Source organism: Cyanistes caeruleus, chromosome 4 (assembly GCF_971803275.1).
Source record: "Cyanistes caeruleus chromosome 4, bCyaCae1.hap1.1, whole genome shotgun sequence".
NCBI lineage: Eukaryota > Metazoa > Chordata > Aves > Passeriformes > Paridae > Cyanistes > Cyanistes caeruleus.
In genome coordinates this window covers 23,623,443-23,650,573 of record NC_141704.1, presented here as the reverse complement: position 1 = coordinate 23,650,573, position 27,131 = coordinate 23,623,443, and the positions used below count along the sequence as shown (strand labels likewise).

General features: G+C 39.5%; 1 protein-coding gene and 1 long non-coding RNA gene across 2 annotated transcripts in view; one reads left to right on the top strand and one right to left on the bottom strand.

Moving 5' to 3' along the window:
* LOC111931478 (uncharacterized) overlaps positions 1 to 22,736 on the bottom strand; it is a 48,744-nt gene extending 26,008 nt beyond the window's left edge. Inside the window, 19 exon segments of the mRNA XM_086887020.1 lie at positions 597 to 1,574; positions 3,250 to 3,332; positions 4,950 to 4,994; positions 5,079 to 5,145; positions 5,246 to 5,274; positions 6,506 to 6,617; positions 7,645 to 7,709; positions 8,927 to 9,059; positions 9,583 to 10,601; positions 11,047 to 11,107; positions 12,354 to 12,426; positions 12,506 to 12,539; positions 15,359 to 15,409; positions 18,302 to 18,447; positions 19,231 to 19,368; positions 19,851 to 19,957; positions 20,079 to 20,252; positions 20,489 to 20,603; positions 22,293 to 22,736. Coding sequence (XP_086743146.1) covers positions 597 to 1,574; positions 3,250 to 3,332; positions 4,950 to 4,994; positions 5,079 to 5,145; positions 5,246 to 5,274; positions 6,506 to 6,617; positions 7,645 to 7,709; positions 8,927 to 9,059; positions 9,583 to 10,601; positions 11,047 to 11,107; positions 12,354 to 12,426; positions 12,506 to 12,539; positions 15,359 to 15,409; positions 18,302 to 18,447; positions 19,231 to 19,368; positions 19,851 to 19,957; positions 20,079 to 20,252; positions 20,489 to 20,603; positions 22,293 to 22,495 — 3,633 coding nt within the window. The 5' untranslated portion in view covers positions 22,496 to 22,736.
* On the top strand, positions 22,733 to 24,651 carry LOC147653486 (uncharacterized). Its single transcript, XR_015286244.1, has 2 exons — positions 22,733 to 23,692; positions 24,415 to 24,651. It is a non-coding gene; the product is annotated as an uncharacterized LOC147653486 (long non-coding RNA).
* The last annotated feature ends 2,480 nt before the right edge of the window (positions 24,652 to 27,131 follow it).

Genomic DNA, 27,131 nt, shown 5'->3' with positions numbered 1-27,131 from the left:
AATCACGAACAACAAAAATGTAAAAGCATTACTGATGGATTAAAGAGTTAGAAGGACTGCACAATGTTAGTTATAAAAACAGAAATAAAAAAAATCTAATGAAAGTGTGCTTGGTTACTGCTTCCTCCACCAAGAGCAGGTAGGGTACCAGGGAAGAAGATTCCAAACCCACAAGTAGAAACAACTCCACTCACAGCAAACAGGAATTTAAGTGAAGGGCAATGAAGACACATCATGCAGAAATCACAGCAAATGGAAAATTCAGTCAAGACCCTGTTCAGAAGCTATTTTTCATTCTTTGTTTCAGAATCAAAACTGATTTAATGTGTGCACTTCTTTTTATGTCAATGAAGTAATAACTTTGTACACTGGAACTGAGTACCATGTACTGTTAAACTGGAACAACAATGTGTTCTGTGTTCTCTGAAAAAGGGGGGAAAAGCAACTCTCCACTGCTCTCTTTATTCAAAAGTATTGCATTTTCATTCAAACAACTAATTTGCATAAAGCATCGTCATTTAATGATGAATAGCTGAAGTGAACAGGACCATTGATATGGAGAAAGACTAAAGAATAATGAGTAGCTGGTGAACTACCTCTTTTTGCAGCTGTACCTTCTCTTTCTCCAAAGCCAGGAACACTATTTGCAGCATTCCTATCTTACTCTTAAATCTTTCCATATCTTGTTTTAGCTCTTCATCAAGACTCCTTTCCAGCATGCCACACGATTCCTGAGCACTAGCAAAAAGACTTTCTGTTTCTCCTATATTACTGTTGATAAGGCAGTCCTTGGGAACACCATCATTAAAACCAGAGTATTTCTTAAGTTTCATTTCTGTTACAGAATGCGCATTTTCATCACTTGTACAAACAGGTCTTATTTTAGGAAGACTATTAGAAATATCACCCAAAATACATGATGTTAAGCTACATCTCGGGGAACATGCAGGACCTTCCTCTGCATTTTTACTATTTCCATTATCATTCTCTTTTGTTTCCATACTGGGAAAATTTTCCATTTTCTTTTTCTCTTCTTCACTCTTCATTTCCTTCTTTCCTTTCTCTTCTTCATCTGTATTCCAGGTATCTTCTACATTTGTCTTTAAGCTATTTTGATCAGGAAGAACACCAATACCTGGAAATACAATTTCCATTTTGGGTACTTTTCCACCTAGCCTAAGTTTAGTATCTCCAAATTCACCTTGGCTTTCTAACTTACTACTTGATTCTGTCACAGGAGATGAAATAATATGAGCGCTTTTCAATTCTTCACCAAAGCCATCTTCTGATATTTCTTCCACAAGGGAAGCAGTTTCCCCAGCTTCATTTTCACCAAACAACTGCTTCAGCTCTGCTGTAATGTTTTTAAAATTTGTTTTCAGTTCCCTTTTCTCATTTTCAACCCACATTCTTTCATATCTTTCTTCCCAAGGTTTTAGATTTAACTCCTTGTCAGCACTGTGCGAGTCCTCATTTTTTGTTAGGGTTTCCCGATGTGAAACTTCTGCTTTGTCAGTCTCATTTTCATGTGCTGTTTTTTTTATCAAGTTGGTAGTTTCTAAAATATATTTATCCTTAAGTGAATGGTACAGACAAAAAGATTACCAAGAAAAAGGAAGTTACAATTAATCTAGGTAATTTCCATTGCAAATTCATCCTATCATGTAACAGAAATAAGAGCATCAATATATTTCGAAAGCAATTTTTACAATACAAATCAAGGGATACTAAATTAAAGGTTCACTTACCTTTTTCTTAAAAATAAAGCCTTTTTTTCCTTCAGAATTACTTGCTACTAAGACTTACTCGAGACAACAGTTTTTCTAGGATTGGAGCTGTCTAGATGAGGGTTATTTTTGTCCTTAGGCCTGCCTGCTTTCTGTAGCCAATGGCCTTTGTCAGAAAGCAATTATTTATTTTTTCATGTTTTACTGCTTTAATATAATTTTTCTTTGGAACTGCCCATGTTTCCTCACCTTCCTTCCTCCACTGTTCTACTGTTTGGCATTTTATAATCCCCTGCCAGCTAATACAATGTTAATGAACACAACAACCTTTTTATTGTCCACCACATGGATAACTAGGTCTGTTTCTTCATCCAAGATGCAGAAATGTTAAATTCCACTCCAAGCTCCAAAGAAAAGGATTTATTAGGGAAATCTGCCCATTCCTTCCCTCATCCCAAAAGTCAGGAAATCCAAACTTATGTGAAAACCATACCATGCTTCACTCAACCTGCCCTTATTTCCCTCATATCCCTGACCCCACACCCTGCTCCTCAACATTTCTGAGTGCTTCCATCATGTGTCTCATTTTTCCCAACATGTTCCTTCCCCAAAAGCTTCCTAGTGCCTTCCATACAGGCCTGCAGCCTTAGTCCCAATGGGCTAAGACCATCCAACTCCCCTCTCTCTTGTTAGCCAAGCCTTCCTCTCTCTGCAAAAACTCCTGCTTTCAGAAGGGGGAAGGAACACCTCAGCCAGCTGCCATCTGTCCCAGCCTTTCCATTCCCTAACCTGCTGCCCAACCACTACCACCTTCAAGCAGGCCTAAGTTCCATGCTCTGCCTGTTAATATTAAGCATGTTCCTCTTTCATTGTACCTGGGTGTGGGGTAAAAGTAATTTGCTCCACTGTCCCTTGAGGTGCTACGGAATACTCCAGACCCCTCTATCCAGCCCTCTTCCTCTCCTGCTGTAGGCCTAACACAAATAGGATGCCTGCCTTATTCCTGTTTAAAATGTCCTCTAAAAGAAACCTTTTCAAACACTTCCTAACATGGCCAAACAAGCACATATTTTGCAGAGGCAGGAAAAGCACTTAGAAGGTCACAAAATTTAACTTTTTTTGTTTCTTCTTCTCTTGAAAAGTGGAACACCAGTCATACTTAATAAAATAGATCAGCATACAGACAAACTTCCTTCTTTACTTGAATGTGCATTTTGCATAGGGAAAAAAAAGAATTTGACTGCACTGTTTCTCAGCACCATGCCAAAGGAAGAACACTGAACAAAGTCTAAGCAAACCAGCTGGAAACAAATAAGCGTAACAGCAAGTATTCAATATAATGATCAGGATTTTTCCCCACCCTAAGAGGACTGCATCTCATTTTACTTCAGGCTATTATACAACCTTTATCCATAGGATTCTCCAGAATTATTCACTGCCTGATAAGCTTCCTTCACTTTACATGTGTATAGTACAATTTTGTGATTCAGACTCTTATTTCAAAATCTTTGGTGTTACGTACCCACACTCCATAGTTTTCAATGGCATCCTTATCTTCTTTTTCAGCTGCTGATGACATATGGAAAGTAGATCCTGAGTACTCACCTACAGTGAGAAAACTGTATTTTGATAACCAGCATGACCTAATACTACTTATTTACATTTAGAGTACATTTTGAATCACATTTATGAGAAAAATCTTAACATAAAATAATGCATCCTAATTTGTGACCTCTTAGAGAAAAAAATTACCATAAAACAGATTGAAGATGCATCTGTGTACATTGCTTTCTTACAAGGCATTTAAAGGAAATTTGTTGAAAATTGCTCTAAGTGGTCACAAATCAACCAATCCTATTTCTTAAAGGTGTGTTATCTTGATCTCTGTCTTTGAAATGCTGTGTGCCATACAGTAACTAGTTACATAGCTCCAGCAACTGTAATTTCCCTATGTGCATATATGCAGTACACAAAAAAACATGAAAAAAATCACAGCTTTGATTTTAAGGCCCCAGCTTTACTCTATGCATGAAACAAATCTGTCTCCAGACATTGTTCTGGACTCAGTATTTCAACTTATCTACCTTATCTGCTGCCTTATCTTTTGCAGAAGACACGGATGGGAACTGAAAGACAAACTTGTGTAATGCTGAGAAACAATCCATGATCTGAACACTTCACTCATACTGTTGAAAAACGGATTCAACTCTTCCCTCTCAGAATTTCTATGTAACATGGGCATGCCACAAACTTCTCAGATGCATTCACTCAGCCTGGCAGCCTACTCTGAATCTTTTCTACACCAGAGAACTGGACTCCAGATACCATCTAGAAGCAGCACCTCACTGTCACTGTTTTTGTGGAAGGCACATTGTACATTTTCAAGTGACAAGATTTCAGAAAGAAACAAGTCTTAGCAACTCAAGTGAGGCATCTGAAAACTAGAGATGGAGGTTTTTCACCTCCATCATTAGCATTCATTTCATTAGCATTCATTTCATTAGCATTCTGCACCTCCTGTCTTGCTCCATAATGCCATGTATTCTACACAATAGCCCTTCTATATACGAAGTTTCACCACTAAAGAGGGACACAATACCCTTCCAACATGAAAAGTGAGTAAGACTGAGAAAAATAGGTAGGTAGCATCATAAAAAATACAAAAGGCTCCAGCCAACACTAGAAACAGACAGATGTGGTGGTGGCTGAGGAACATTTGTAGGTAGCACCACAGAAATTACTGCAGAGTGCATCCTAAGTTATCCCTACCAAGACTACTGTAATCAAACCAAAACTCCTATTTAGTCCTGCTCATCAGAGAAGTTTTCAACAGCAGCTATGTTAAGTCTGAAGTTTCAGTTTTCAAGTAAGGTTTTAGGATCTTTGGAGCCCACAAGATCTATTTAACATAGTGCTTAATCAATCTTGAAATTTCTGTGTAACCGGCAGAGAACAAGGGAAAAGGCAGGAAAGACACAAGGCAACAGTGTTCTTTATCTTGAGGACTGTCTGAAAAGGGGAGAAGACAACATGTATGCTGGAGGAAGCCAACATCATGGAAGGGTAGACTACAGGAGGGAACAAACATGTATAGGTGCGTATTTCAATAGTCTTTCTGTTTCCAGGACACCTTGTTAGAACCATTAATTTAAAATTAGGGAAATATTTGCAATGACAATGTGTCTGTCTGTGAAAACATGAAAAAGAGACGGTCATGAATACCTTCAATATCCTCAACATCTTCTAAATCAAATTCCTGCAATAGATCTGCAAAACATAAAGCAGATGCCTTATTAAAACCTCCTAAAAGATTATGAAGCTAAATCCAGAACCACTTAAGGCAAGTACTACCTGATTTCTGCTGCCTATTTTTAGGAGACGTTTCATTCATTTCCAAAGCAGATATGGGAGTATTCAGCTATAAAAGAAAATTCAATGATAAAACACCAAATTCAAAGTGAGTACAAACTATTTAACGAGAAACATAAATAGTGAGTCTGACATGAACAAGTACTTACCTGTGAATTGCTGGGTTTCTCCAAGAAGCCTGGAAGTAAAAAATATTTTGGGGAATGTTATTTTTTTAAATTGTGGGTACCTTTTACTCCATTCAACATCAGCAGTTTCTGCAACTAAGTATTAGACACTATATAATCACTATATAATAACATAGTGATTATTCTGTAAGTGCTTAGTACTGAAGAGCATTTTCCTTTCCATTGATGGGACTAAGAAAGCACGGGTACAGACACAGAAACCTCATAGGTGTCTAACAAGGTAGAATCAAGGCAGTGTTCATCAAATTGTTGTGGTTTAGCTTGCAGGGGAACAACAGAAAAAAATGTTTGGTTTTAATCTATGTTTGTAACATAGTTCCAAATATTTTTTTTACATTTTGTCCAAAGTTAAATAATTTCCAAACCCACACAATCCCACCTCTATTTCTCGTATCTTCTACTTAAGTCACCTTACACTTTGAGTTCTCTCAATAAGTAAGGCTATGAAAGAATACTTAAAATTATTAAGAATGGCTCCATGGCAAAAATGTTGTATTTAAATTTTTTTTTTTAATATTTTATATCAAAAATAACCCAAACCAACATTACAAAACCAAACAGTACTCAATTTCAGTAAACCTGGTGGTCCAGCAGTGTGGAAAGACCTTAGAAATACTACCACAACCACCTTTTACCATCTTTTCACACTGATCCTAAACTTGTCTTAGTAGAATTCTTGTCTAAGCAGAATTCCATGACAAATAGTTAACAACTACACTTGAAGCTCCTGGAAGCTTGTAAAGTTTTGCTCACGATGCTCAAGAGACAGTGTCACAAACTACAAGGCATAAATCCTCAGCAAAAACCCCTGTACTTGGAGTCAAAGCACAACATAAAGCTATCCACATGCTACCAAAGGTTAAACTAGGGGGGATGAAAATGCTAAGCCAGATTATAGCTGTCTTCTGCTGCATTATCATCTAAGAACGTTAAATGTTGAGAAAGGTCAGTCCTAACAGACATACACTGTCATCAATACGAAACAAGAACCTGAACCAAGAAAACCAGATACTCATTTGAGGAGCAGAAATAAGACAAAAAACTTCCCTTACAAAGTGGCCAGCAAGTGCTGTCATTACTAGTGTTAATTAACGAACAGTAAGAACTTCATTGGTGTAGTTTGCACTTGCACCATGACAGCATTTCTAAGACAGACACTGACAAAAATTTACTTTAGCCTATGAATGCTTACAGACAAGCATTAGCCCACCAGGAAGTTACCATTGTCACTTTCCCCTGACACAATCTGGGAGCATGCTCCATGTCTCTCTGGAGCTGGGAGCAGCACACCACATGATATTTTTCTTGGCACTTCAGAATCTTCCTGTGTAACCTAAAACACATGAATGAGAATTGGTACAAATGCATTTTCAACTCATTTCTATACAAAAAACAATTCATGTAGTATGGTATCAAGTATATTCTAGATACAAAAACATTTTTTAAGGCACTTGGCAAGAATCCATCAAAACACAGTATATTGGAAAATCACAGCATTTGTGTTTGTTTTCAGATCTTAGGCAAAAACTTCACACCACTATTCTGCCATGCTGACAAAACTTGACAAACTGGACAACCAAAGAATCAACATGGTAACTCAAGACACAGGTTGTGAACCAGCATCTGCATGTCTGCAGTGGTCCAACATTTGTTCTTATCTGACATTCAAGTTGGTACTGACATGCCCTAGGCATATATCCTGTGGTAGTGAATGAACACAGTGCTGCTCCAAATTACAAGAGCCATTTGGGTTGAACAAAGATTAGCAAAGCAGAGCTTACAACTACTTTAAAACTAACAACATTTTAGCCTTGTATTTTTAAGGGGTAGTAAGAGCTCTCTTTTTCTCACAAGAACAAGACGGACTTAGCTGCAGACTTTCCTCATTGCCACAGACAGAAAGAATGAAAAAGGCAAACAAGGCTAGCATGTGCAGTGTCTCTGTTGAACACGACTTTAAAGAGGGCCAGAGACCTCAAGGGCAACAGCTAACCAGGTCAGCAGACTAGGGCTGTATGGTGAAAAAGCAACAATCCTGTCAGCCTCTCTGAAAAGGTCAGAATATTTTAAGCAGCAAGGAACTTCACTGTTTCAGTACTATACTAGAAACCAAACTCAAAGGCCATTTGCAGAGACCCAAGACATTAGCTCAACCTAATTTCATCCAAATCCTAACTGAGCAGCTGGCCTAGAGCGGAAGTATTTCAAGGGCCCCCAGTTACAAATATGGGAAAAGGAAGAAAAAAGGAAATAAGCCTTATCAACAGTAGTGCCCAAATCAAAAGGAAGCTCTCAAGTGATTCTGGATCTTACTACTACTTCCTGCAGTGGAAACCCTTGTGTCCTTCACAAAAAAGTACCTCAGAATCCCAGGGAGATTCAGCATCTTCTTCCTCTTCCTCTGCTCCCACTGCTGGAAGGGCACCTGAAAATAATGTAAGAAGATTAAGGTAATAAGGTAAGATGCTTGAGTGTTTGTACATCCAAAGATGCAGGTCCCATTGATGGAAACAAATAAAGAAGCAAGTTTTATTAACACATTTCTTCCCACCCAGACACATCACGTTATCTCCTTTACACTTCCAGCTGCTTTTGCTCCCTTTCTATCAGAAGATGGCTATGCACAATAGCTGACAAAGCTACAGGTAATATCCAACATGCTTGGGTAACATTCAGGAAGATACTCCAGCATCCTGCAGTTCTGTTATAGACAGAGTCAAGGTTTCTCCAGCCTACAGCTCCAAAATTTGGCATCTACTATCACTTTCCACTGTACAGGGGCTACCATAGAAACATTATCCAAAATCTCCTCAAACTAACATCCAAGAAGTCACAAAAAAACAATGCTCCCTTTGTGCTACTAGGGAAGAACTCCCCTGACAAAATGGTTATCTAGCCCCTCCCCAGAAGCTAGACCCCTAAGCATTGCCATTTAAAAATATGGGCTCACACCTCAAACACTCAAAAGCCATTTCTATCTTGAGGGGGGAGGGTTAAAATTCAAACCTCTTCTCTACCACACGATTTTAAGGCTCAGTCTCAGGGAGTTCCTAGACAGATTTTACTATTGTATTTCTATTTTAAGCTATGTCAGGGAAGTATTAAAGTGCTCTACTCTCAATAGGCTGGTAATGTTTTCAAGCACCCCCATGTGGTGCTGAAGAGACCTTCTACATCTTAAAACTGGACAAGGTGAGATACCGGAACAGCTTTCTCTCTCTCAGCTTGACCCAAATCCTTCCCAGGCTTCAGTCAAGAGCAATCAGAGCCTTTCAATGTGACAGGACTCATGATAAAAGGTAATACTGTTGTCACTCAAGACACTCTAGTCCTCCTTCTCTTCTTCATCTGTGCATTTTGTTCAGATCACTTTGGGGAGAACACAGCAACAAATTAAGGATGGCACTTACTTCATATCACATTGCTTGATATACAATGCTAAAATTTCAGTTCTTTAAGAATGAATGAAAAGCAACACAATCTGCTTTCCTTCTCTGCCAATGCCCACTAAGACTCACAAGCAAGAGAAAATTTTGCTATCATAGGAGTTATCATATCAATCACCATTTTAGTTCATTTTCTATGCATTAATATTTGTAGAGGAAGAACTTGGGTCTGGATTTACAAAGTAATTTGTCTCACCAGAATTGTCCTTTGAAGCTTTGTGCACTTCATGCCTATCATTACAAACAGAATTTTTCACATCCTCAGCAGCTGTAGCCTGTAACTTTTTGCCAGCACCCTCCTCTTGTTCTTTGTGTTTAGATGATTCTTCCTAAAAGAGATCAACCAAAACAGCTGAAAAGAACAAATCAAATAAACATCATCTTTGCTGTTCCTCTGTAAGCAGCTCCTCATGTCAGTCTAACTCTAGCTTCATTTAAGTTATAACATTCCAGAGCATACTTCTTTTTTTCCTCTACTTTACTCCACAGAAAATCATTAGCTTCCTGCTCTCAATCTCATGCAAAATTCTTTTTGTTTCCTCACTTTCAGCTATCACACCATGAATTTTCATAAATGGTAGTAAAACTTCATGGATAAAAACTGTAACATAGAACTGAGAAAAATCTAACCAATTCCAGAGTCTACTGCCTATTCTTTTCCCACACTATAATATATTACCATATCATAGCAAAGAAACTTATGACTCCAAGTAAGACTCCAAGTAACATCAAAAATGCACGATCAAACAATGGACATATGTGAAAAATATGTACTAAGAGAAATCCAGTTTACTATGTGTTTCTTACCTATCTGAAAATGCCCTTTTGATTGACTCATCCTTGTATACTTACTTCGGTGCTTGAATGGAATGCTGCTCTCCAATTTTCTTCTTGCTTATTTAAGTGCAAGTTTTCACTTTCTTGTTCCAATAATTTACAGACTTTATCATCTACTCCGTCATACTCCTCTTCTTCAGTATCTTCATCATCCACATGTTCAAGTATGACAGAGGCTGGTCTGTCACCTTCAGGTCCTGGAGTTTTTTCTGCTAACCAAGGATTACTGGTACTTTCAAAGCCACCACTGATGTTTGACTTTTTCTCCTTAACACCAGAACTATCTAAGAGAGGCTGAGGTATCTCTTTTTTCCAGTCTGTCATTTCGGAGTCTGAAAAACAGGAGTTGGCATTTCTGTGAAACTTTTCCTCAATCATGCTTTTCCTGTTCCAGCTTTCTTGCATATCTTGCAGATTATTTAGATTTTGAAAGACAGCTTGTTTTGGTACTGACTTGCATGATATTTCATTATTCATTATCTTTGGAGACACTGTTGTTTTATTTTCTTGAGATCTTTCACTAGACCCAGCTATGAATGACACCGGAGTATCAACAGATTCCTCCACATTTTCATCATGTTCTTTACTTATTTCATCATCATCACAGACATCTCCAGTTCCACATTGAGCATCCCCTTCATACTTTGTTTTACTGTAATACTCTAATTGCTGATTAATTTCTCCTTTAGGTTCTGTTTTCTCCTCTTCCAGTATTTCATTAGACTGAGTTTCTTCATCTTCCAGCTCTTCCTCCTCCTTTTCATCTTCAGTAAAATCTTCATCATCATCCTCCTCCTCCTCCTCTTCCTCCTCATAATCTTCATCACCATCTCCACTGTCATTTTCATCCTCCTCTTCTTCCTCCTCCCCCTCCTCCTCCTCCAATTCTTCATCGAGGTTGCTCACAGCTGGGACATCTTGATTAAACAGTTCTTCACTGTCTCCTTTGTTCACATTTGCACCTGATGGGATTCTTTGTTTGAGACTTTTCTTTGGTGACTCAGGACTTTCAATTCTAGAACCATCACCATCATCTTAAAGTACAAAAAAAAGAAAAATGCATGTGAACAGAAGGACTTAAGTAAACAGTGACAGGCATGTTATCAGATTAATGTACAAGAGAGGAGCCATTTGGGAATGTCACAAAATGGAGAGGTGAAGTTGGGCAGGATGGAGGATGAAACTGATGAAGGAAAACGGCTTCAGAGGGGATTAATATATTCATTTTAATGACTTATTTTATTCTGAATTAAATGCTGTGTTTACAAAATGCTGCATTTCTCATTTCCTATTTAAAAAGAAAACCCCAAACCAACCACAAAACCTACTTAGCAAGTATACTTTATATATACTTTATAAATATATATATAGTTTGATATATATATATATACACACACACTTCATATATATATAAAGTATATATCCTCCATATATATTTATATATACAGTGTATCATGCAACCTTTTGCAAATAACTTACTGTTTTTCCTGAACTGCTGTGAAGCATTCATTAACAGTGTCAGGTTTGGCTTCTGCAGCTTCTGTAAATAAAGATTTATTTAAGAAATTTTTTTAACAGTAACGAAAACAAATCCTTTGTTCACATCAAATCTTGAACAGTAAATATATTCAGACTGTCCTTATGATAGTGTTGGCTCCATCCTATACCTTCAACTATACAAACACTCCTCTCATATCCAATTCAGTAAGTCTTTCACACTGTGCAGGCACCCTTCTGCAAATTGTTTCCAAAAATGTTTGCGTGCATAATCATTCCAAAAATCTCTTTCTAATATCTGCAATACTTAAGTAAAATTCAATTATATTTAAATGTGCATTTTCAGGATGCTTACCTGCAAGTGTGCACAAGGTAAGTAACTATTAATATCCTCATACTTAATGCATAACTTAGACTCTTAGACACTTAAAAAATACCCCTAAATTTCAAAATCATGGCAGAAAAATGTATCATTTCTATTTAAATCAGTGCAAGGAAATGAAATCAAGTTAAAACTGAACATGCTTACATTTCCAGCATTAGAGTGGGTTGAACTAATACACTCAGGCTCTAGATCACTGCGCAATGCCAGTGCAACAGAGTTGATGCTCCAGACATCACTCTGAAGTGATAATTCTACAGAACATTAGTAAAAACAGTAGGCATGAGAGCTTGTAACTAACAAAAGAGTACTACCCGAGCATTCAAAAACAAAAGAGGAGAAACAGGCAGTGAGATCACATGCAAGTACTGAATGTCATCTTATATAAGAAAATTATATAAGATAATGATAAATGATGTAAGAAAATGATCCATTTGAGTAACTCATCTGTTCATTGAGCACTCTTGAGGAACCTTCTGAGGAAAGGAGAAGTAAGGGATGAAGGATTTTTGTAGATCTTGATAAATAAATGTCCTTTATCACTTAGGAATCTAACCCCAAATTTACAGAAAACAATAACAATGATTGAAGAAGAACAGGATAGGCTATAATAACTTACAAATTTTTGAAGTCTGCAAATCTGACTTATACGAACAAGAAAAAAGCCAAAAACTATGTGGTTATCTTGTCACCTACTTTTTGGCTCCAGATTATAAATCTACTGCATACTCTGTTACAGCTACAGATTGTTTAGGAAAAACTCACAGCACAAGGAAGGCTGGCTGGCCAGAGATTGCTTTAAAGAGAAAACAACATTGGCTGGAGCTGCAGATTCTTTCAGTTCCAAAGAAAATTTGCCTGCACACCCCTTATTTTTACAGGATATTTTTCCTGTAAATGCACATACCTTGGGGGTAAAATCAAGTTCCTCTTCCTCAGAGGTATGCCAACTGTCATCACTTCCCTCTTTCTCAGAGCTTCTTTAAAAGCAAAGCAAAATGAGTATCGTGTCTCTCAAGTCATTCTTCAGGTAAGTGTTACGTATTTTTAAAGTCTCACCTTATTGAGTCTCCTTGGGAAAAGTCATCTATTGCTGTTCAAAGATTAATTGACATGTTGAAATTAAATTTAGCATGCTAAGAATTAACCATTTAAAAATTAAACATTTAAAATGGACAATTCTACATATCATAATAGAATGATACTTTGTGTAGTAAATTCACTACAAGTGGCATAAATGACTTCATTTCCAAATCAGTACTGCATCTTCAAACAACACTGAATTAAAAAAAAAAAAAAAAAAAGGAAATAAAAAGACTAGTGCTGTCTTTCTTTTGGACTCTTATACCTAGAAGTTTAAAAAACATAGAAACATACCTAAACTAAAATAAATAAATAAATAAAGTATAATATTAACATCCTACATTAGTAAACAATTAACAAAATGGTGGTGGTTTAACAAGACATTAAGTACTTCCAAAGTACTCATCTTACACACAAAAACACATCACATGCAGAGATTTATTATTTTTTGCAGCATTATAACATTACGCTAGATATTACACTATCTGCTGCTCTACCCAGTTACAGACTATTTTGCAAAGGTAATGAAAATCAAAAAGCAATCAAACTCTAAAGTTCAAGTAGAAGGATCACCAGCAGCTCTGTACACTGCATCAAAAAGGGCATTCAACAAACAAAAGTGGCAATCCCAGGGCATTCTATAGCACACTCCAAGCTTTCACCAGTGTTACAAACGTGACTTGCACATAGGATAATACGATAAATCAGGTCAGAAGGAACCTCAGGAAGTCTCTTAGCTAACCTTCTCAAAGCGGGTTCAGTTATGAGGTCAGATAAGGTTGTTCAGGGCTTTATCCAGTCTGGTCTTAAACACCTCCAAGGAGGGAGACTGTACAACCCCTCTTTTTCACTGTTCCTACATCCAATTAGAAACTATTTTGTTGCCACTTATGCCTCTTATATCTCAACCTCCTGTCATGTACCACTGGGAAGCACTTGGCTTTGTCTTCTCACATGTACCAGAAGCTGCTGCTAGGTCCCCTGAAAATTCACTTCTCTAGGCTGAAAAATCCCAGTTTCCTCAATCTGTCCTCAAAGGGCAAATATTCTTGTCCCTGATCTATCTGATGGACTTCTACTGAACTTGTGCACTGTTGAAAGACAAATCTCTCTTGCACTGGAGGCTCAAATTACACCCACAGCACTGGACACAATCCAGAGAGTGCAAAGTAGAGGTGGATAATCACTTTCCTCAATCTCTTGGCTATGCTGCTCTTAATACAACTCAGGACACTGTTGCCAGGGCACCCTGCTGCTGGCTTATTCTCAGCTCACTCTGCCAAGACCTGTCAGGCTTCCTCAGCAAGGCATCTCTCCTGCCAGGCAGTGCCAGCATGCTTTGTAGCAAGCAGTTGTACCTTTCTGTGTGCAAACTTTGCACTTGCCCTGGCTGAATTTTGCTAGGCAGGCCTGACAGTTCATTTACACATCCTGTCACAGTAAATGCCTCTGAATGCCAGCACTGCCCTGAAGTGCATCTACTGATCCTCCCAACTTAGGGCTATTTGCAATCTTGATGGGAGTGTACTCTAGCACATCACTGATCTACTAAAGAAACCTGAACTCCAGGAGTCCAGCTTCAAGAGGGCTAGAACCTCTCAACTATCAGCAGCTAAGATGAAATAAAGGGCTCTTCAATTCCCAAAATAGAAGCCAGAAACAAACACGATTTCCACACAGTAGGTATTTCAGCTTTACTCAAGTTCTTGGTAACTAATTCTTGTTAGCTATCATAACAACCAATCCAAGGTCTTTGGTAGAATCATTAAAAGGAAAAGAAAAGAAAGACATATCATGCCTGAAGACATCTCTACTAGCATGAAACACAAAAGAGCATGGAAATTTTGTCTGTTCTAAACACAGGGTACATGTGGAAATTTTGATGAGTACATCTCCTAACCTGCAACTGGGCTTTTGGACAATGAAATACAGTGTGCACATCATGTAGAGAAAACCTAGAAGCTGAAACAAGGACAAGCTAACAAGGAAAATACCAACACAGTCTCTAATTTTTACTGTTTCCTATTACAAACACACAATATTTAAACAGTATTATTTAGTTGCACATAAAACAGTTTCCTGTTAACTCAATCAGTACCAGCAGCCTAACCTACCTGCTGATGTCCCAAGGTGAATAAAAGTATTTCCACCAGTGTGGAGCAGTCAGTTATCACTCTTGATGGGTGACTTCAATTATATTTTCAATTAGTACAGTTAAATCAAAAGAGCTGAGTCAGTTTTACGAAATTTTGCTTCCAATCAATAGACTGGGTCAGTTGGGTAGAGCATGCTGCTAATAATACCAAGTTAGTGGGCTCAATCCCTGTAAGGGCCATTCACTTAAGAGATGGACTTGATGATCTTTGTGGGTCCCTTCTAACTCCAAACATTGTGTCATTCTGTGAATAGTAACTTTAAGCAATGATCAAGACCAGGTCACATTGTCCTTTAGAAGGCAAGAAGGAAAGTTCATGAGCTACCTTTCAGATAGAACTCTGATTACAGTAGAAATGAGATCTAGAAAAGCAGTCTCTGGGGATTGCTTGTTTCTACTTTAATTCAAGCCCATTTCCATTTCAGAGTAACAGAAGGGCTTATTTAAAATTTAAATTATTTACCATCACCAGTGACACAAAGCAAACGCCAAATTCAAAAGAACCAAGGCCAGACATGCAAACAAACAAAAATCACTCAGCCTGCTCTCAAATGCAGTTCATAAAACCAGCACCTCAAAATAGGGACCTCCAGGATAATAAACATTATAGATGTGTTGATATTTGTATACTTTACAGCATGTTTCATATTTTTAAATGCTACTGTATAAAATACCTTTCCTTGATTTTCCTGTTCTTGATGTCTGGTTAGGAGACTGTTGCATTCCTATATCCATTTAGGAAAAGGCATGGAAAGGACAGATGGAACAATGACATCAGAATAAACTGGAATTTCCAGAAACTTGGAGAACATAAGCAGTACATCAAAACAGCTACAGCAATGGTGGAACATACTGCGACTATCAGCCTATTCTACAGTTAGAAGTGCTGGAAACAACCCAACCACAATGTACAGAACTCAGCTCCCAAGGGACAATGTCAAACAGTAACTTAATGTACTCTCTCCATGTAAAACATCCATATTTCAGTATTTTGAAACAGTGAAACAGATTAACAGAAATATACTCTCCTGATTATTTTGTATTTCCCTCAACTTGACTATTCCTTGTCTAGCAGAGATGCAAATTAAATTCCTTCATGACTATAGAGTGCTTTACACATACAGCACACCAAATTCCTTATTCTAAGCATCTCAAAAATCCATATGTGTCAAGAACTAAACTTTGGAGACTATCCAGAAGTTTCAAGGAAATCTTGGCTCCCTGTACTCAGACCAGCATGCAACTTTGAGATATTATGTTATTTACACTCACTCAAGTTACAGTTTTAGCATGTTTGTTATCCTTCACTAAAAAAGAAACCCAGTAACTTGTTGCCTCAAACCAGCTCATCTTAAAAGTTGTGTCAGTTGGTGCCTGATACAAACACAGGTCAATTCTACATCAGTTTGAAGAGTCATTTGACCATGCTGAACCACTCACATACAAAAGCTATGCCACCAGCCAGAACACAGACACGAGAGGACAGCATGTTCTCCCAGGGCTATAGAGCAGGCCACAATGACTGAAACGGGTGCATTGGCTCGTGTACCATGCAGGTGTGCTTGTGTGTGTACATGTCTGTGTGCAGTGGAACACAAGTTCAGAATATAAATCACTATGCATCTGCTGTACCCATCCCACTAAGCAAAATTTTTATTTTAAAGCAACAAATCATTCTGTTATTGCAGCTAACTGACACCAAATTTCTTCATGATGTAACATTTGTCTCGGAGCAGAATGGAGTCCTGCTCACACTGGATTTTACCATACAGTATGAATATGACAAAATCACTTTTATCAAAACAAGATACATTTAAAGAGTTAAGAAAGGACCTCATGATGGTTTCTCATCCTTTCTACATTTCTCAGTTTTCTGAAGAGATAATACAGGACAGCTTTTACTGACCTTGGGAGAGACAAACCACTGAAGCACTAAATCCTTTTTTAAGAACTCTGTGATGGAAACCAAACAGTTTCTGTAGGGACCCAGGAAAATTCAAATAAACAAAACCCAACTCATGAAGTAGGCTGAATTGTTCATTAGAGCACAATATTTTGAAAAATATTCAGCAAATGCAAAAGTAGCAAAAGAACAAGGACAACACTGAAGATCCCAGAAAAATTGTACAGAAGAACAATAGAAACAAAAATAATTCCAAAATGTGTTTCTCTGCTCTCCTGGGATCATTCCAACCTTTCCTCTAACAAAAGCTTCAAAGTCTGTTACTGCAGCCTGTCAGAAGGACTCTCACGATACAGGACCTGTACTTGCGTGTAAGCTAGAGACTGCAGAATTAATGCAGGTAAATATTTTCTCTATGTTACTAATCTCTCAGAGACAGTAACAGTGTACACCCTTCAGGCAAAAGCAATATCCTTCCTGATTAAACCACCTGTACCAAACTTTTAAAAGAGAAAAAAATTCTGCAACCTATGAAGAAACTTTCCAAATCTCTGACTAGGTCAAATCAAGTGTTCCTAAGTCAAAGGAATGAAGTGTGACTCTAAATTAAATTCCTGTTATCTAGGAAAAGTCAGTGAGGAAAAATATCCCATATTTTGCTCTATTTTCTTGACATATTTAAAAATGGTGTAAGAAACTGTATTTAAAAGAATAACAAACTGTTTGAGCACTGTCTTCTACCCATTTGCCACACAGTTTCGGAGTAACACCCTTAAAAATTCAGAAATAATAAAATCTCCTACTTGTATGTTACATCTCAATTCCTACAAGACAAACTATTTTGTTTACACTAAGGTATTCATTTTCTAAGATTCCTCTAGAACTCTGCACTCATAACCATAGACTGGATTTTTAAAACTCATTGAAGGAGTTAATTTTTTGATCACAAGGCAATTTAATTGTTTTTCTGAATCCCAAGGAGATAATTATTTTCTAAAAAAATTTATAAAAACTACTGAAAGTGGAAGAAAAGCATTATTTTTATTGTAAATCAAACTATGTTCAAACCAATACAGCATACACAGACACTGCAATGTTATTGCCAACAAAGTTACTTTTCCAATACGCTTGCTAAGTATGTCTCTACAGAACCTAAATGGAAACAGTTATAATCGATTTTGAGAAATAGAACACACAAAAAGGACCATAATGCAGATGGAACTATTAAAACTAAAATGAAGACACAAACTCCATGAAAAGCAACAAGACATGTACCTTCCTGCTGCTTTCTCTGTTGCCTTCCAACTACAGAAAGAGGAACAACTACTCAGGTGGAACCCACTGCTTTTGTAATTGGATTTTCACAATCTGAGTTGCTATCTCTAGGTAAAAGGACACACTTGAAAAGTAAATCCACTTTTGCCTAGTTCCTTCCCTATGCTCCTTCTCTCTCTCTCTTCTCAGAAAACCCATATAGATGGGTTCTGTTCTGACAGACAGAAAGTAACAACCCTAAGAAGTGAACACAGAACACAAATCAAATGTTTTCACAGGCTGACAAGCAGCACTTCCAACTATCATCAAATAAGCACGTACACAAAGCTTGTGCTACTGTATCTGATGCCTCCACTAAAACCAACGTGAACACAGTAAGCCACTAAGAAAAGGTCACACTAATTCTCCTTGTGAGCTACTCTGTGGTTAAGGGTCTTACCTCCTCTGTCCACAGCAGGTGCGCCCAATGTAAAGCCAGCAGCTGCTGCCCGGTGCGGAGTGCCAAGTGCTGTGATGCCTCGTGCACCTGTAGAAGCTTCTCCAGCATTTTCCCAGTCTGCATATTCTGCCAGTTGTTTACTAAGACTGCACAGAGAAAGAGAGGAAATACATTTGGTATAAAATAATCACACACCTGCATACACCATTTAATAGAAGAGTTAACAGCCACTTCCTATCCAGCCTATTCTTATCCTATCCTTATCCTATCCATGGCCATATAGGTTTATATACTTATATGCACATACTGCATGACTATTACACATTTCAATATTCACTACAGTCATGTTCACTCTACAGTCATATTCAAACCTATGAAGGTATTAACTCCTGCTGGGTACCTGTCAAGTTTCACCTCTGGAGAACCGTAGGATACAGACATATTTTAGGGTTTATATTGAGCATATGTAAGCTTAGCAATAAAACTTGAAATCTAACAGAGAACGCAAGGTAAAAATTTTCCTTGACTCCCAAGTCAACACTAGACAATGGAATGATACATATAAAAAGATAAGAAGAAATGGCCACAGGTTGTGTTAGGGAAGGTTAAACTGGATATTAGGAAAAATTACTTCAGTGAAAGGCTTGTCAGGCATTAGAACAGACTGACCAGTGAAGCTGTTGAGTCACCAGCCCTGAAGGTATTTGAAAGATGTTGTAGATTGGCACTTAGGGACGTGATTTAATGGCGAGCTTGGCAGTGTTAGGTTGATTCTTAGAAGCCTTTTCAATCTAAATGATTCTATGAAGACATCACTGGACACACCTTCAACCCAAGTCTCAGCACACTATTAAACCTTGGTGCTGTTATCAAAAATTTTTAGAATACCACACTGACAACTTGCTCTAATGATACAGTTTAAAATTTACCTAGAATATCCATGAATAACAGCATAATCCTCAGCTGTCCATCCGTTAGTGTCTTTATGGGAAACATCAGCACCATACCGAAGAAGAACCTTTATCAGATTAAGCTCTCCACCAGAAGCAGCAGTCATAAGCGGGGTTCTGAAGGATCCAAGAAATATGATATGAAATAGATTGTTTTATACAGTCACTGTTATTATTTTTGTTTCTGTCTGCCCTCAAAAAAATATTACTTTGAAATGAACAAAAGAAAAAGCATTTTCATTAAGAAAAACAATAATATGGGAGAGGGTCTCAAAACAATTAAATGATTAATCTTAAAGCTTCCACACAGACAACACTTAAAAATTCTACTACTGCGCAGGAGATTTTCAATTTGAGGGAATGTTGCTGAGCTAGTAGCAGGCTTCCTGCCAGGAAGGCCATCACAGACAGTAACGTTTTGCAATTCTCAATGTGGAAAGCATGGAATAAGGTATGATCATCTCTCACAAGTCACACAGAAGTAACTGCTTCAGTGTGGCTCCTTGTTCTGTATTTCTTCAGACCTCATTCCCATGCCTCTCTCAAGCTAACCTGAAGAATATTAAAGAGACCCATGCAAAGTTTTGATAGCCCCTCACCTTTCACATTGATCTCGAGCATGCACATCAGCTCCTTTTTTAAGGAGAAACTCCACTATTTCTTCATGATGTTCGGAGACAGCAAGAATAAGAGGAGTTAATCCCTCCTGAAATGGCAGATAAAGTTAAAAATCAAAGTTAAAAAACCAAAACAATCAAGCAAACAAAACTTCAAGAATATGAATACAACTTTTGGAAAGCACTTAAATAACAAATATAAAAATTTACCTTATTTTGGGCATCAATATTGGCATTATGCTCAAGTAACAGCCCTGCTACAGTAGTATTACCAGGCAGAACAGCCAGGTGAAGGGCAGTGTTGCCATCAGCATCTGCCAGATTTGGGTCAGCACCATGTTCTAGCAGAATAGCCACACATTTTTCTTGCTGGCACTGTACTGCCTGGAAACAAAACACAAAAAACTTCCAGCATTTACATTTCACGTTGTTGCAATTCCTCTATCTTCCCAATACTGGGAATTAAGAGCACCTTCAAAGATTAGCTAGCATATGCCCATTCCCCACCAATCACAATTTGCGTGATTTTACAAAGGTCTACATAATGAATACTGAAAAATACATAATTTAGTTCATAATCAGTAAGCCTCACTTGCAAGAACATACCATAGTCCACGTACCTTCATCAGTGGCGTTCTGTTATCATTGTCAAAAAGATTTAGCTTACACTTGTTTTCTACTAGATACATAACTACATCCACATGGCCATTTGCACAAGCAAGATGCAGAGCTGTCCTAAAAATTAAATAAATTGAGTTAGCACAGCCAGGGATAATTTCAGGCTTTTTTGATAAACAGATAAGACTACAAGTTTCACTGTGCAAATCTCAAGATTAAGAACCCACTTCATTATCAGTACCTGCACACCAAATGCTTGGGACTTGCTAGCAAAAAACCTCCACAGCATCTGCTTAAGTAAGGGGACATTTCCTTCACTGAAGAACTGATCTGCAGAGATTCCTGTGCCCAGACACTGGCTATTGCCCTCTGTGGCAATAGCCACATACGTAGCACAGAAACAACGACCAAAGCTAGGGAATTTGAGGACTATGGCAAGTCAACTTCTAAGTTTTTCTTTGATCATTCATGGGCCAAAAGTGTATTGGAGATGTAGGAGATGGGTTTAATTGCAAGAATATTAGAGTTTCCCTGCACTTTGAGTATTTCTCCATTTTCTCTATATTTTTTACTACTGAAGCACCTCTAACAACATGTAGCAAACCAGAGAGCAGAACACTGATCCTGACTACAGCAAAGTAGTTTTTGACTTTCCTGTAATGTTTAACTATCATAGTCATAAAAAGCCCAGTACAGAGGAAGTCTTCTCCAAGGAGGCAATACCGTGTTTCTACAATATATAACCAGCATAGGAAAATTGAACTTTTTTCTTCAATTTAAAGCCTTGCCAGAAACAAATCCAGTTCTTCAAACCACAACATCTTAGGTCTGATGTCAATTAACCAGTCTACTTGTACACAAAGACACAATCACTGAGGAAGTCATTGCATGTGTTCCCTTCTAGAAATCTAGGTGTTTTTAGGGCAATAAAACAAAATGAGTTTTATTGCTGCCAGAAGTCCAGCCTTCTCGACAGCCAGCCTAGGAAGCTGAGCTACTCTGCTAAAACCAGCATTTCTTCAGAGTATCACAAAGGACTGGACTCTGTGCCTTTTCAGGAAAAGTGATTGCCTTATGCTAATGGATAGATTCACTAGGAACTCTGCTGTAGCCCAGGGCTTCTCCTTAAGGTACAACTGTTAAAGTGTTTGCTGTGCTTGACTCAAACCCCCGTACAACAACACCTGCAGAAGCAACAACTTCTTCTTCAAGTCACTGACCAGATCTTCCAGTCCAAGGTAGTTATTAGCCTCAGAACAAAAACCTGCCACCTAAAACCACACTGTGGCTTAGGTTGCCACATCACACTCACAAAAGACAACTATGCATGCAGCATCAATAAACAACGCGTTTATTTTGCGTTAAATCCTTCCTAACTGCAGTGTCCACCTGTTTTTTAAGTTATTCCCAGCTGAGGCAGTGCATTCTTAACTACGGAACCTGCACGCTGAGCCCTTAGAGATGCATAGCAATTACACTCAGACTCCAAACCCTGTCTGGAGAATGGCCACGAGGTTCCTCTTCCAACTCCCCTCTGCCAGGCTAAGGGCTCGCTTCCACCCTTGCACCAGGACATACGACTCCGGGAATGAGGACACTGAGGAGGCCGGGCCAAAAATGTTAAGGCGACTGACGGCCGAATTCAAGGGGTTTTTGGAGGCAGAAGCCTGATTCCCACAGTCAGCCAAAGGCTGCGCTGGGCTCCGGCGCCCGCACACCCACTCCTCACAGCGACGCTGCCGCTCCACTCCTGCGCCGGGGAGCTGCGGGGGCTGCTACAGCTGCACCTGCGGCTCCCGCCCTTACCGCTCCGCCTTGTCCCGCCCGTCGATGCCGTATTTCCTCAGTCCCTGCCGCACCTGGGCCAGGTCGCCGCTGGCGGCCGCGCGGTGTAGCTTGCCCAGGTCCTTCTGCCGAAGCTCGTAGGCGCCGGCAGGGCAGGGAAGGGAGGCGCTGCCTGGCGGCGGCTGCCCTTTCCTCTTCCTCCCGAACCCGAAGATCCTCTTCATCCCGCAGCAGGAACGCAGACACAGTCCCGTCTAAGTAGAACGATGGCAGGAAGCACCGGCTGTATCGTGCCTCAAGCAGGGACAGGGGAGAGGAGCTCCCGGCAGCGACCTCGACTCGACGTGGCTCCTGCAAAGCGAGCCCTGGGCGCTACAGAGTCCCGAAGAGAACCCACTCCCACTACCCCCCACAGCCCCGACCCCCACCCCACGCGCGGCGAGCCCCGCGCAGGCGCGGGAGGGCAGCGGCGGGCGGGCCCGCGCAGGCGCGGCCGCGGGGGGCGGGGAGTTACGGACGGAATTCATGTCCCAGGGCATTTAATGCTGCGTGGGTGCTGCTATTGGGGTTGGCGAGCGGGTGCCGAGAATAGAGAGCAAGGATTAATGCAGGAGGAAAGGAGATGGAGTGGCGCTACAGACATCACCTAGTAACGAGCCTGACAAGATGCAGAGGAATACTTATGGTCCAGGTAGCTGGGTTCGCAAGCGCCGATTGAGATGCAGGTTAAGCTTTGGATGCGAGCCCGGGACAAGAGGCCGAGAGTGAGCTGCCAGCGTTCGGGATATCCAAGGGCGCGAAGGTGGGTGGCGCTAGTCAGGTGAACAGACTGAGAGACTGCAGGAGCCTGGAATTGCCGGCTTTTTGGGTAAAAAGGAGGTGAAGACCTGTGGCGCCAGCGAAGTCGTTAGACATGGGGAGTGAGACAAGAGCCGAAGACTCGGGCGGAAGAGCGAGACTGGTTCAGAGGGCGACTGTGGGGCTGTAGAAGCCCACAGGTTCTCTATGGAGGTGCTCTCGTCAGAGGCACCAGCTCGAGCTGTTTCTGTGTTACTGCACAGGAATAAATTGCTTTAGGGAACGAGGTATCTGAGGTTCTGCTATGGGAAATGTGCGGTGGAACCGGTAAGGAAAGCTGGTGTGACTGTGCGAGAGGAGGGTGTGGGGAGATGTTCGAGCCCCGCAGCTCCCTGGAGCCGCCCGCCGCGCAGGGGCTGCGCCTCCGGCCCTGAAAGCCTTTGGGCCTGCGTGTGGGACTGGCAGTTTGCTGAAGGGTCGCACTGGGAAGCTTCCGAACACCCGTGACAGAATCAGAAAGTTACGTTCTGGTAAATGAGGCTAAGTTGGCACCGACATAGAGGAATACAAACATGCATGCGGACGGCCTGTATGAGAACGTAGTACAGAAAGCAAAATACTTGGTAAGTTTGGCATAATTCTCAATATTGTACTGCTACAGTGATACCACTGGGTAGTTCAGATACCATATAATTTGGCGGTGATGCCATGGTACTGTATACCCTAGGGTATCTGGCTAATGGAATACTCCTTATCTTTAGAAACTGCTTTTTGCATGTGAATTTCTGAAAAACAGATGGCAAACAAAACGTAAGTCAAACAGAGAAACGCATTTAATTATGCTTATAAGTAAAAATATTTATTGCAATGGGACAGGAATATAGTACTGCTTTTTAGGGAGGTGATTCAGCCCTTGGAAATATTTTCTTTTCTTTCATCTCTAAGAATGGTACATACATTAAAATCTTTATTTTCCTTTCCAGAATGAGTCTTCATGGCTTTATCAAATGTTTGCTTTTGGCAGTATTTTCTTGTACTGAGGTGACTGATGTACAGTCACTTTCATTAGTTGATTCTCAGTGTATTATCAGTGTTCTGTGTTTTCAGACCTGATCTCTAGAAAGAAGAGCCAAAACAACAATAATTAAAAAAAGATGAAAATATACTCTTTTGCTGAAACCACAGCTAAGCAGGTTCAGGTTGCAAAACCTAAATTTCTATGAGTTTTAGTAAATTACTATTAGTGACCATTTTGAGAGTGTCTCTATAGTCAGTCTGACCATTTAATGGAAAAATAGAGAGCAAAATGCATTTTTTTTAACTGGATATATTTGTTTTCTTCCAGCCATCTTAGAAGAAAGGCAAGTTTTATTTACAAGATGGCAACATGGGGTAACCACAAGTCATCTCTATGTTCTTCAGGAGGAAATATTGAATCTCAACTTCTTTTCAAGTGGACACATGCTCAGCCACAAATAGTTTTGTTCTTACAGTTTACTCCCCAGCTAAGACCAGGACACCCTAATTCCATGTCAAATATTTCAGAATGGTATCAATAAAAACCCCTGTGATTACAATGTCAGTTTTAGTTGGTAACTTTGATACCTGAATGGGCTAAAATTTGGTTTCATGCTTTTAAAGATAAGGGGATGCTGATGGAGTCATAGAGCCATATGGGTACAACAGGAACTGTTCCTTCCTTACTAGCCAAAAAAGATGCAAAAGAAATAGCTAGTCTCTGTCACTAAAGCAATTGGCAGCATTTTGTATCAATCTTTGTTCATACTGTTTCTTTAACTGTGTTGGCTTAGGGTGCTGTTGAAGATATCAAAGTGTTTGTTTTTAGTTTTGATCCATTTTAATTTTTAATTTAATTTTTATAGCTCATTTCTGGATTTAGGTTTGGGTTTTTTTTTAAATTTTGGTATTTCCTATTCTGTTGCTTTTTCTGTTCAGTGTTCTCTATGCTTCTCTGTAGTTTTCTCAGTATCCTCTAATAGCAGCTGTTTCTTTTTCTGTCTATGTGAAATGTTTCATTCCTGTTCTTGTTCCATTACAAGACTTGTGTACCAGAGGAAGATTTCCAAACAGGGCTTAAGTGTGACTTAAGTGTTGCATAAGCACTGGTATTTGGATTAGTCTGCTATAGGTACACCTTGCCTTTAGCTTAGCTGAGGTATAAAATGGAAGTCTGAAATTCCCCTTTGCCAATATGGCTAATTCCCCTATTAGACCACCTGGTGTATATTGTCTGCCAGGAAGGAAAAGTGTCGGTAAAGACATGAGCTAGTAACAATATACTGCTAAGCATCTGGTTTAGTACACCTGCTTTGCAACTGCTGTATTTATAGGAGTGGTACAACTTAGAAAAGCTGTGAGGATTGCGTGTCTCGGTAGTGCCAACTGTGAGGCTCGAGGGGACGGGGTAATTAGCACACATCCTGCAGACAGTGACTTCAGCAGCTTTTGCCCTGAGAGCTGCTGCTGTGGGGGTGCTTCTGGTGTGCTGCCTCTGGAGCCTTCTACAGTCATTGAGTAGTCACCGAGTCAAGTGGGGGCAGTTTGACTTGTTCCCAGTCCAGCCTGACACACCATATTCCATGCACACGGTAGGATTAACAGCTAGCTTTCCATTTCTTTTGGCTTCCACTATGTGATAAACAAGACATTTTATTTTCATTATAGTAAAAGAGCTACTCTATGAGATTGACTCAGTTGGTCAGAGAATGGTGCTAACACCACCAAGGTTATGGATTCAATCCATTTATCGTCCGTTCACATAAGAGTTGGACTTGATCCACCCCTGTAGGTCCCTTCCAAATCAGAATCTTCTGTGATACCGTGATTCAGAAGAGGCTTCTTAGCATATTCAGAACCACACATACTCACTGGCTCACACTTTTTGGGCTACCAATATAGGTATCATGGAAATGAAGTCTGTTGTTGTGGAGTCGGGTAGGTCATAATTTGATTTGTGAGGTTTGTTTCATTTTAGTTGAGAAAAATGCAAAGTAAGACCTTTGTCTTCTTTTTATTAAGCTACTTGGAAATTATAAACCATAAGAAAGGGAGAAATGTTTGCTGACAGTAGGCCTGCAATGTGCTGAGAACTTAGTTTGATTCCCAAATGCTGTGGCTTAACCCCAGACACAAACTGAGGTACCACACACCTGTGTGATCACTACCTCCTGCATACACACTACCACCTCCCCTGCCACAGTGGGATGGGGAAGAGAATTAGAAAAATAACAAAAAAACCCTGACTTGTGTGTTCAGATAAGAACAGTTTAATAATTGATACAAACAAAATGGTAAGAATTGTAATTTTTAAAAGAGGAAAAACTAAATCCATAAAAAACAAATGATCCACAACACAGTTGCTCACCACCCACCAATTTATGCCCATCCTGTCTGACTAAGCCTGGTTTCTATGGTGTGGAATATCCCTTTGGCCAGGTCCTGTCCCAGTTTTTTGTGCATCTCCCCACTGTCTCAGACATGAAACATTGAAAACTCCCTGACTTCTGATAAGCACTGCTCAGCAACAGCCAAAACATCAGTGTGTTATTGTGCTGGTTTGGGCTGTGGTAGAGTTAATTTTCTTCACAGTGACTGGGAGCACAGTCCTGGACTGTCTACTCAGGCAGATGATATTTGGGATACCCCTGGGCTAAATTAGACAGAACAATGCCAAACAATCAAGTAGAAAGTTTTATTATGGCAACAGTGATGGCAGAACTAATCTTTCTTTCCAATCTTACTCATATGCTGAAAAGTGCTGAATGTTCAGAATCCAACTGCATCAAGGCTGTACGTTCTTTCTTCAATAAGAGTCTTATCAGTGATTCCAGTAATGGTAGTGAAATAATTTGAGCCAAAATGCATTGTAGGGTTAGATCTATGGTTGAGTTTGGTGCATCCATACAGTGAACTTAACATATCAATTATTCTGAGGCTACAGTGCACCTATCAGCTCTGTCCAGTGGTGTGCTTGAGTACAGAGAACATGTGAAAAACACTCTGATGAAGAGGTATGGGAGCCTTCATCCTTCCAGCAGCAAA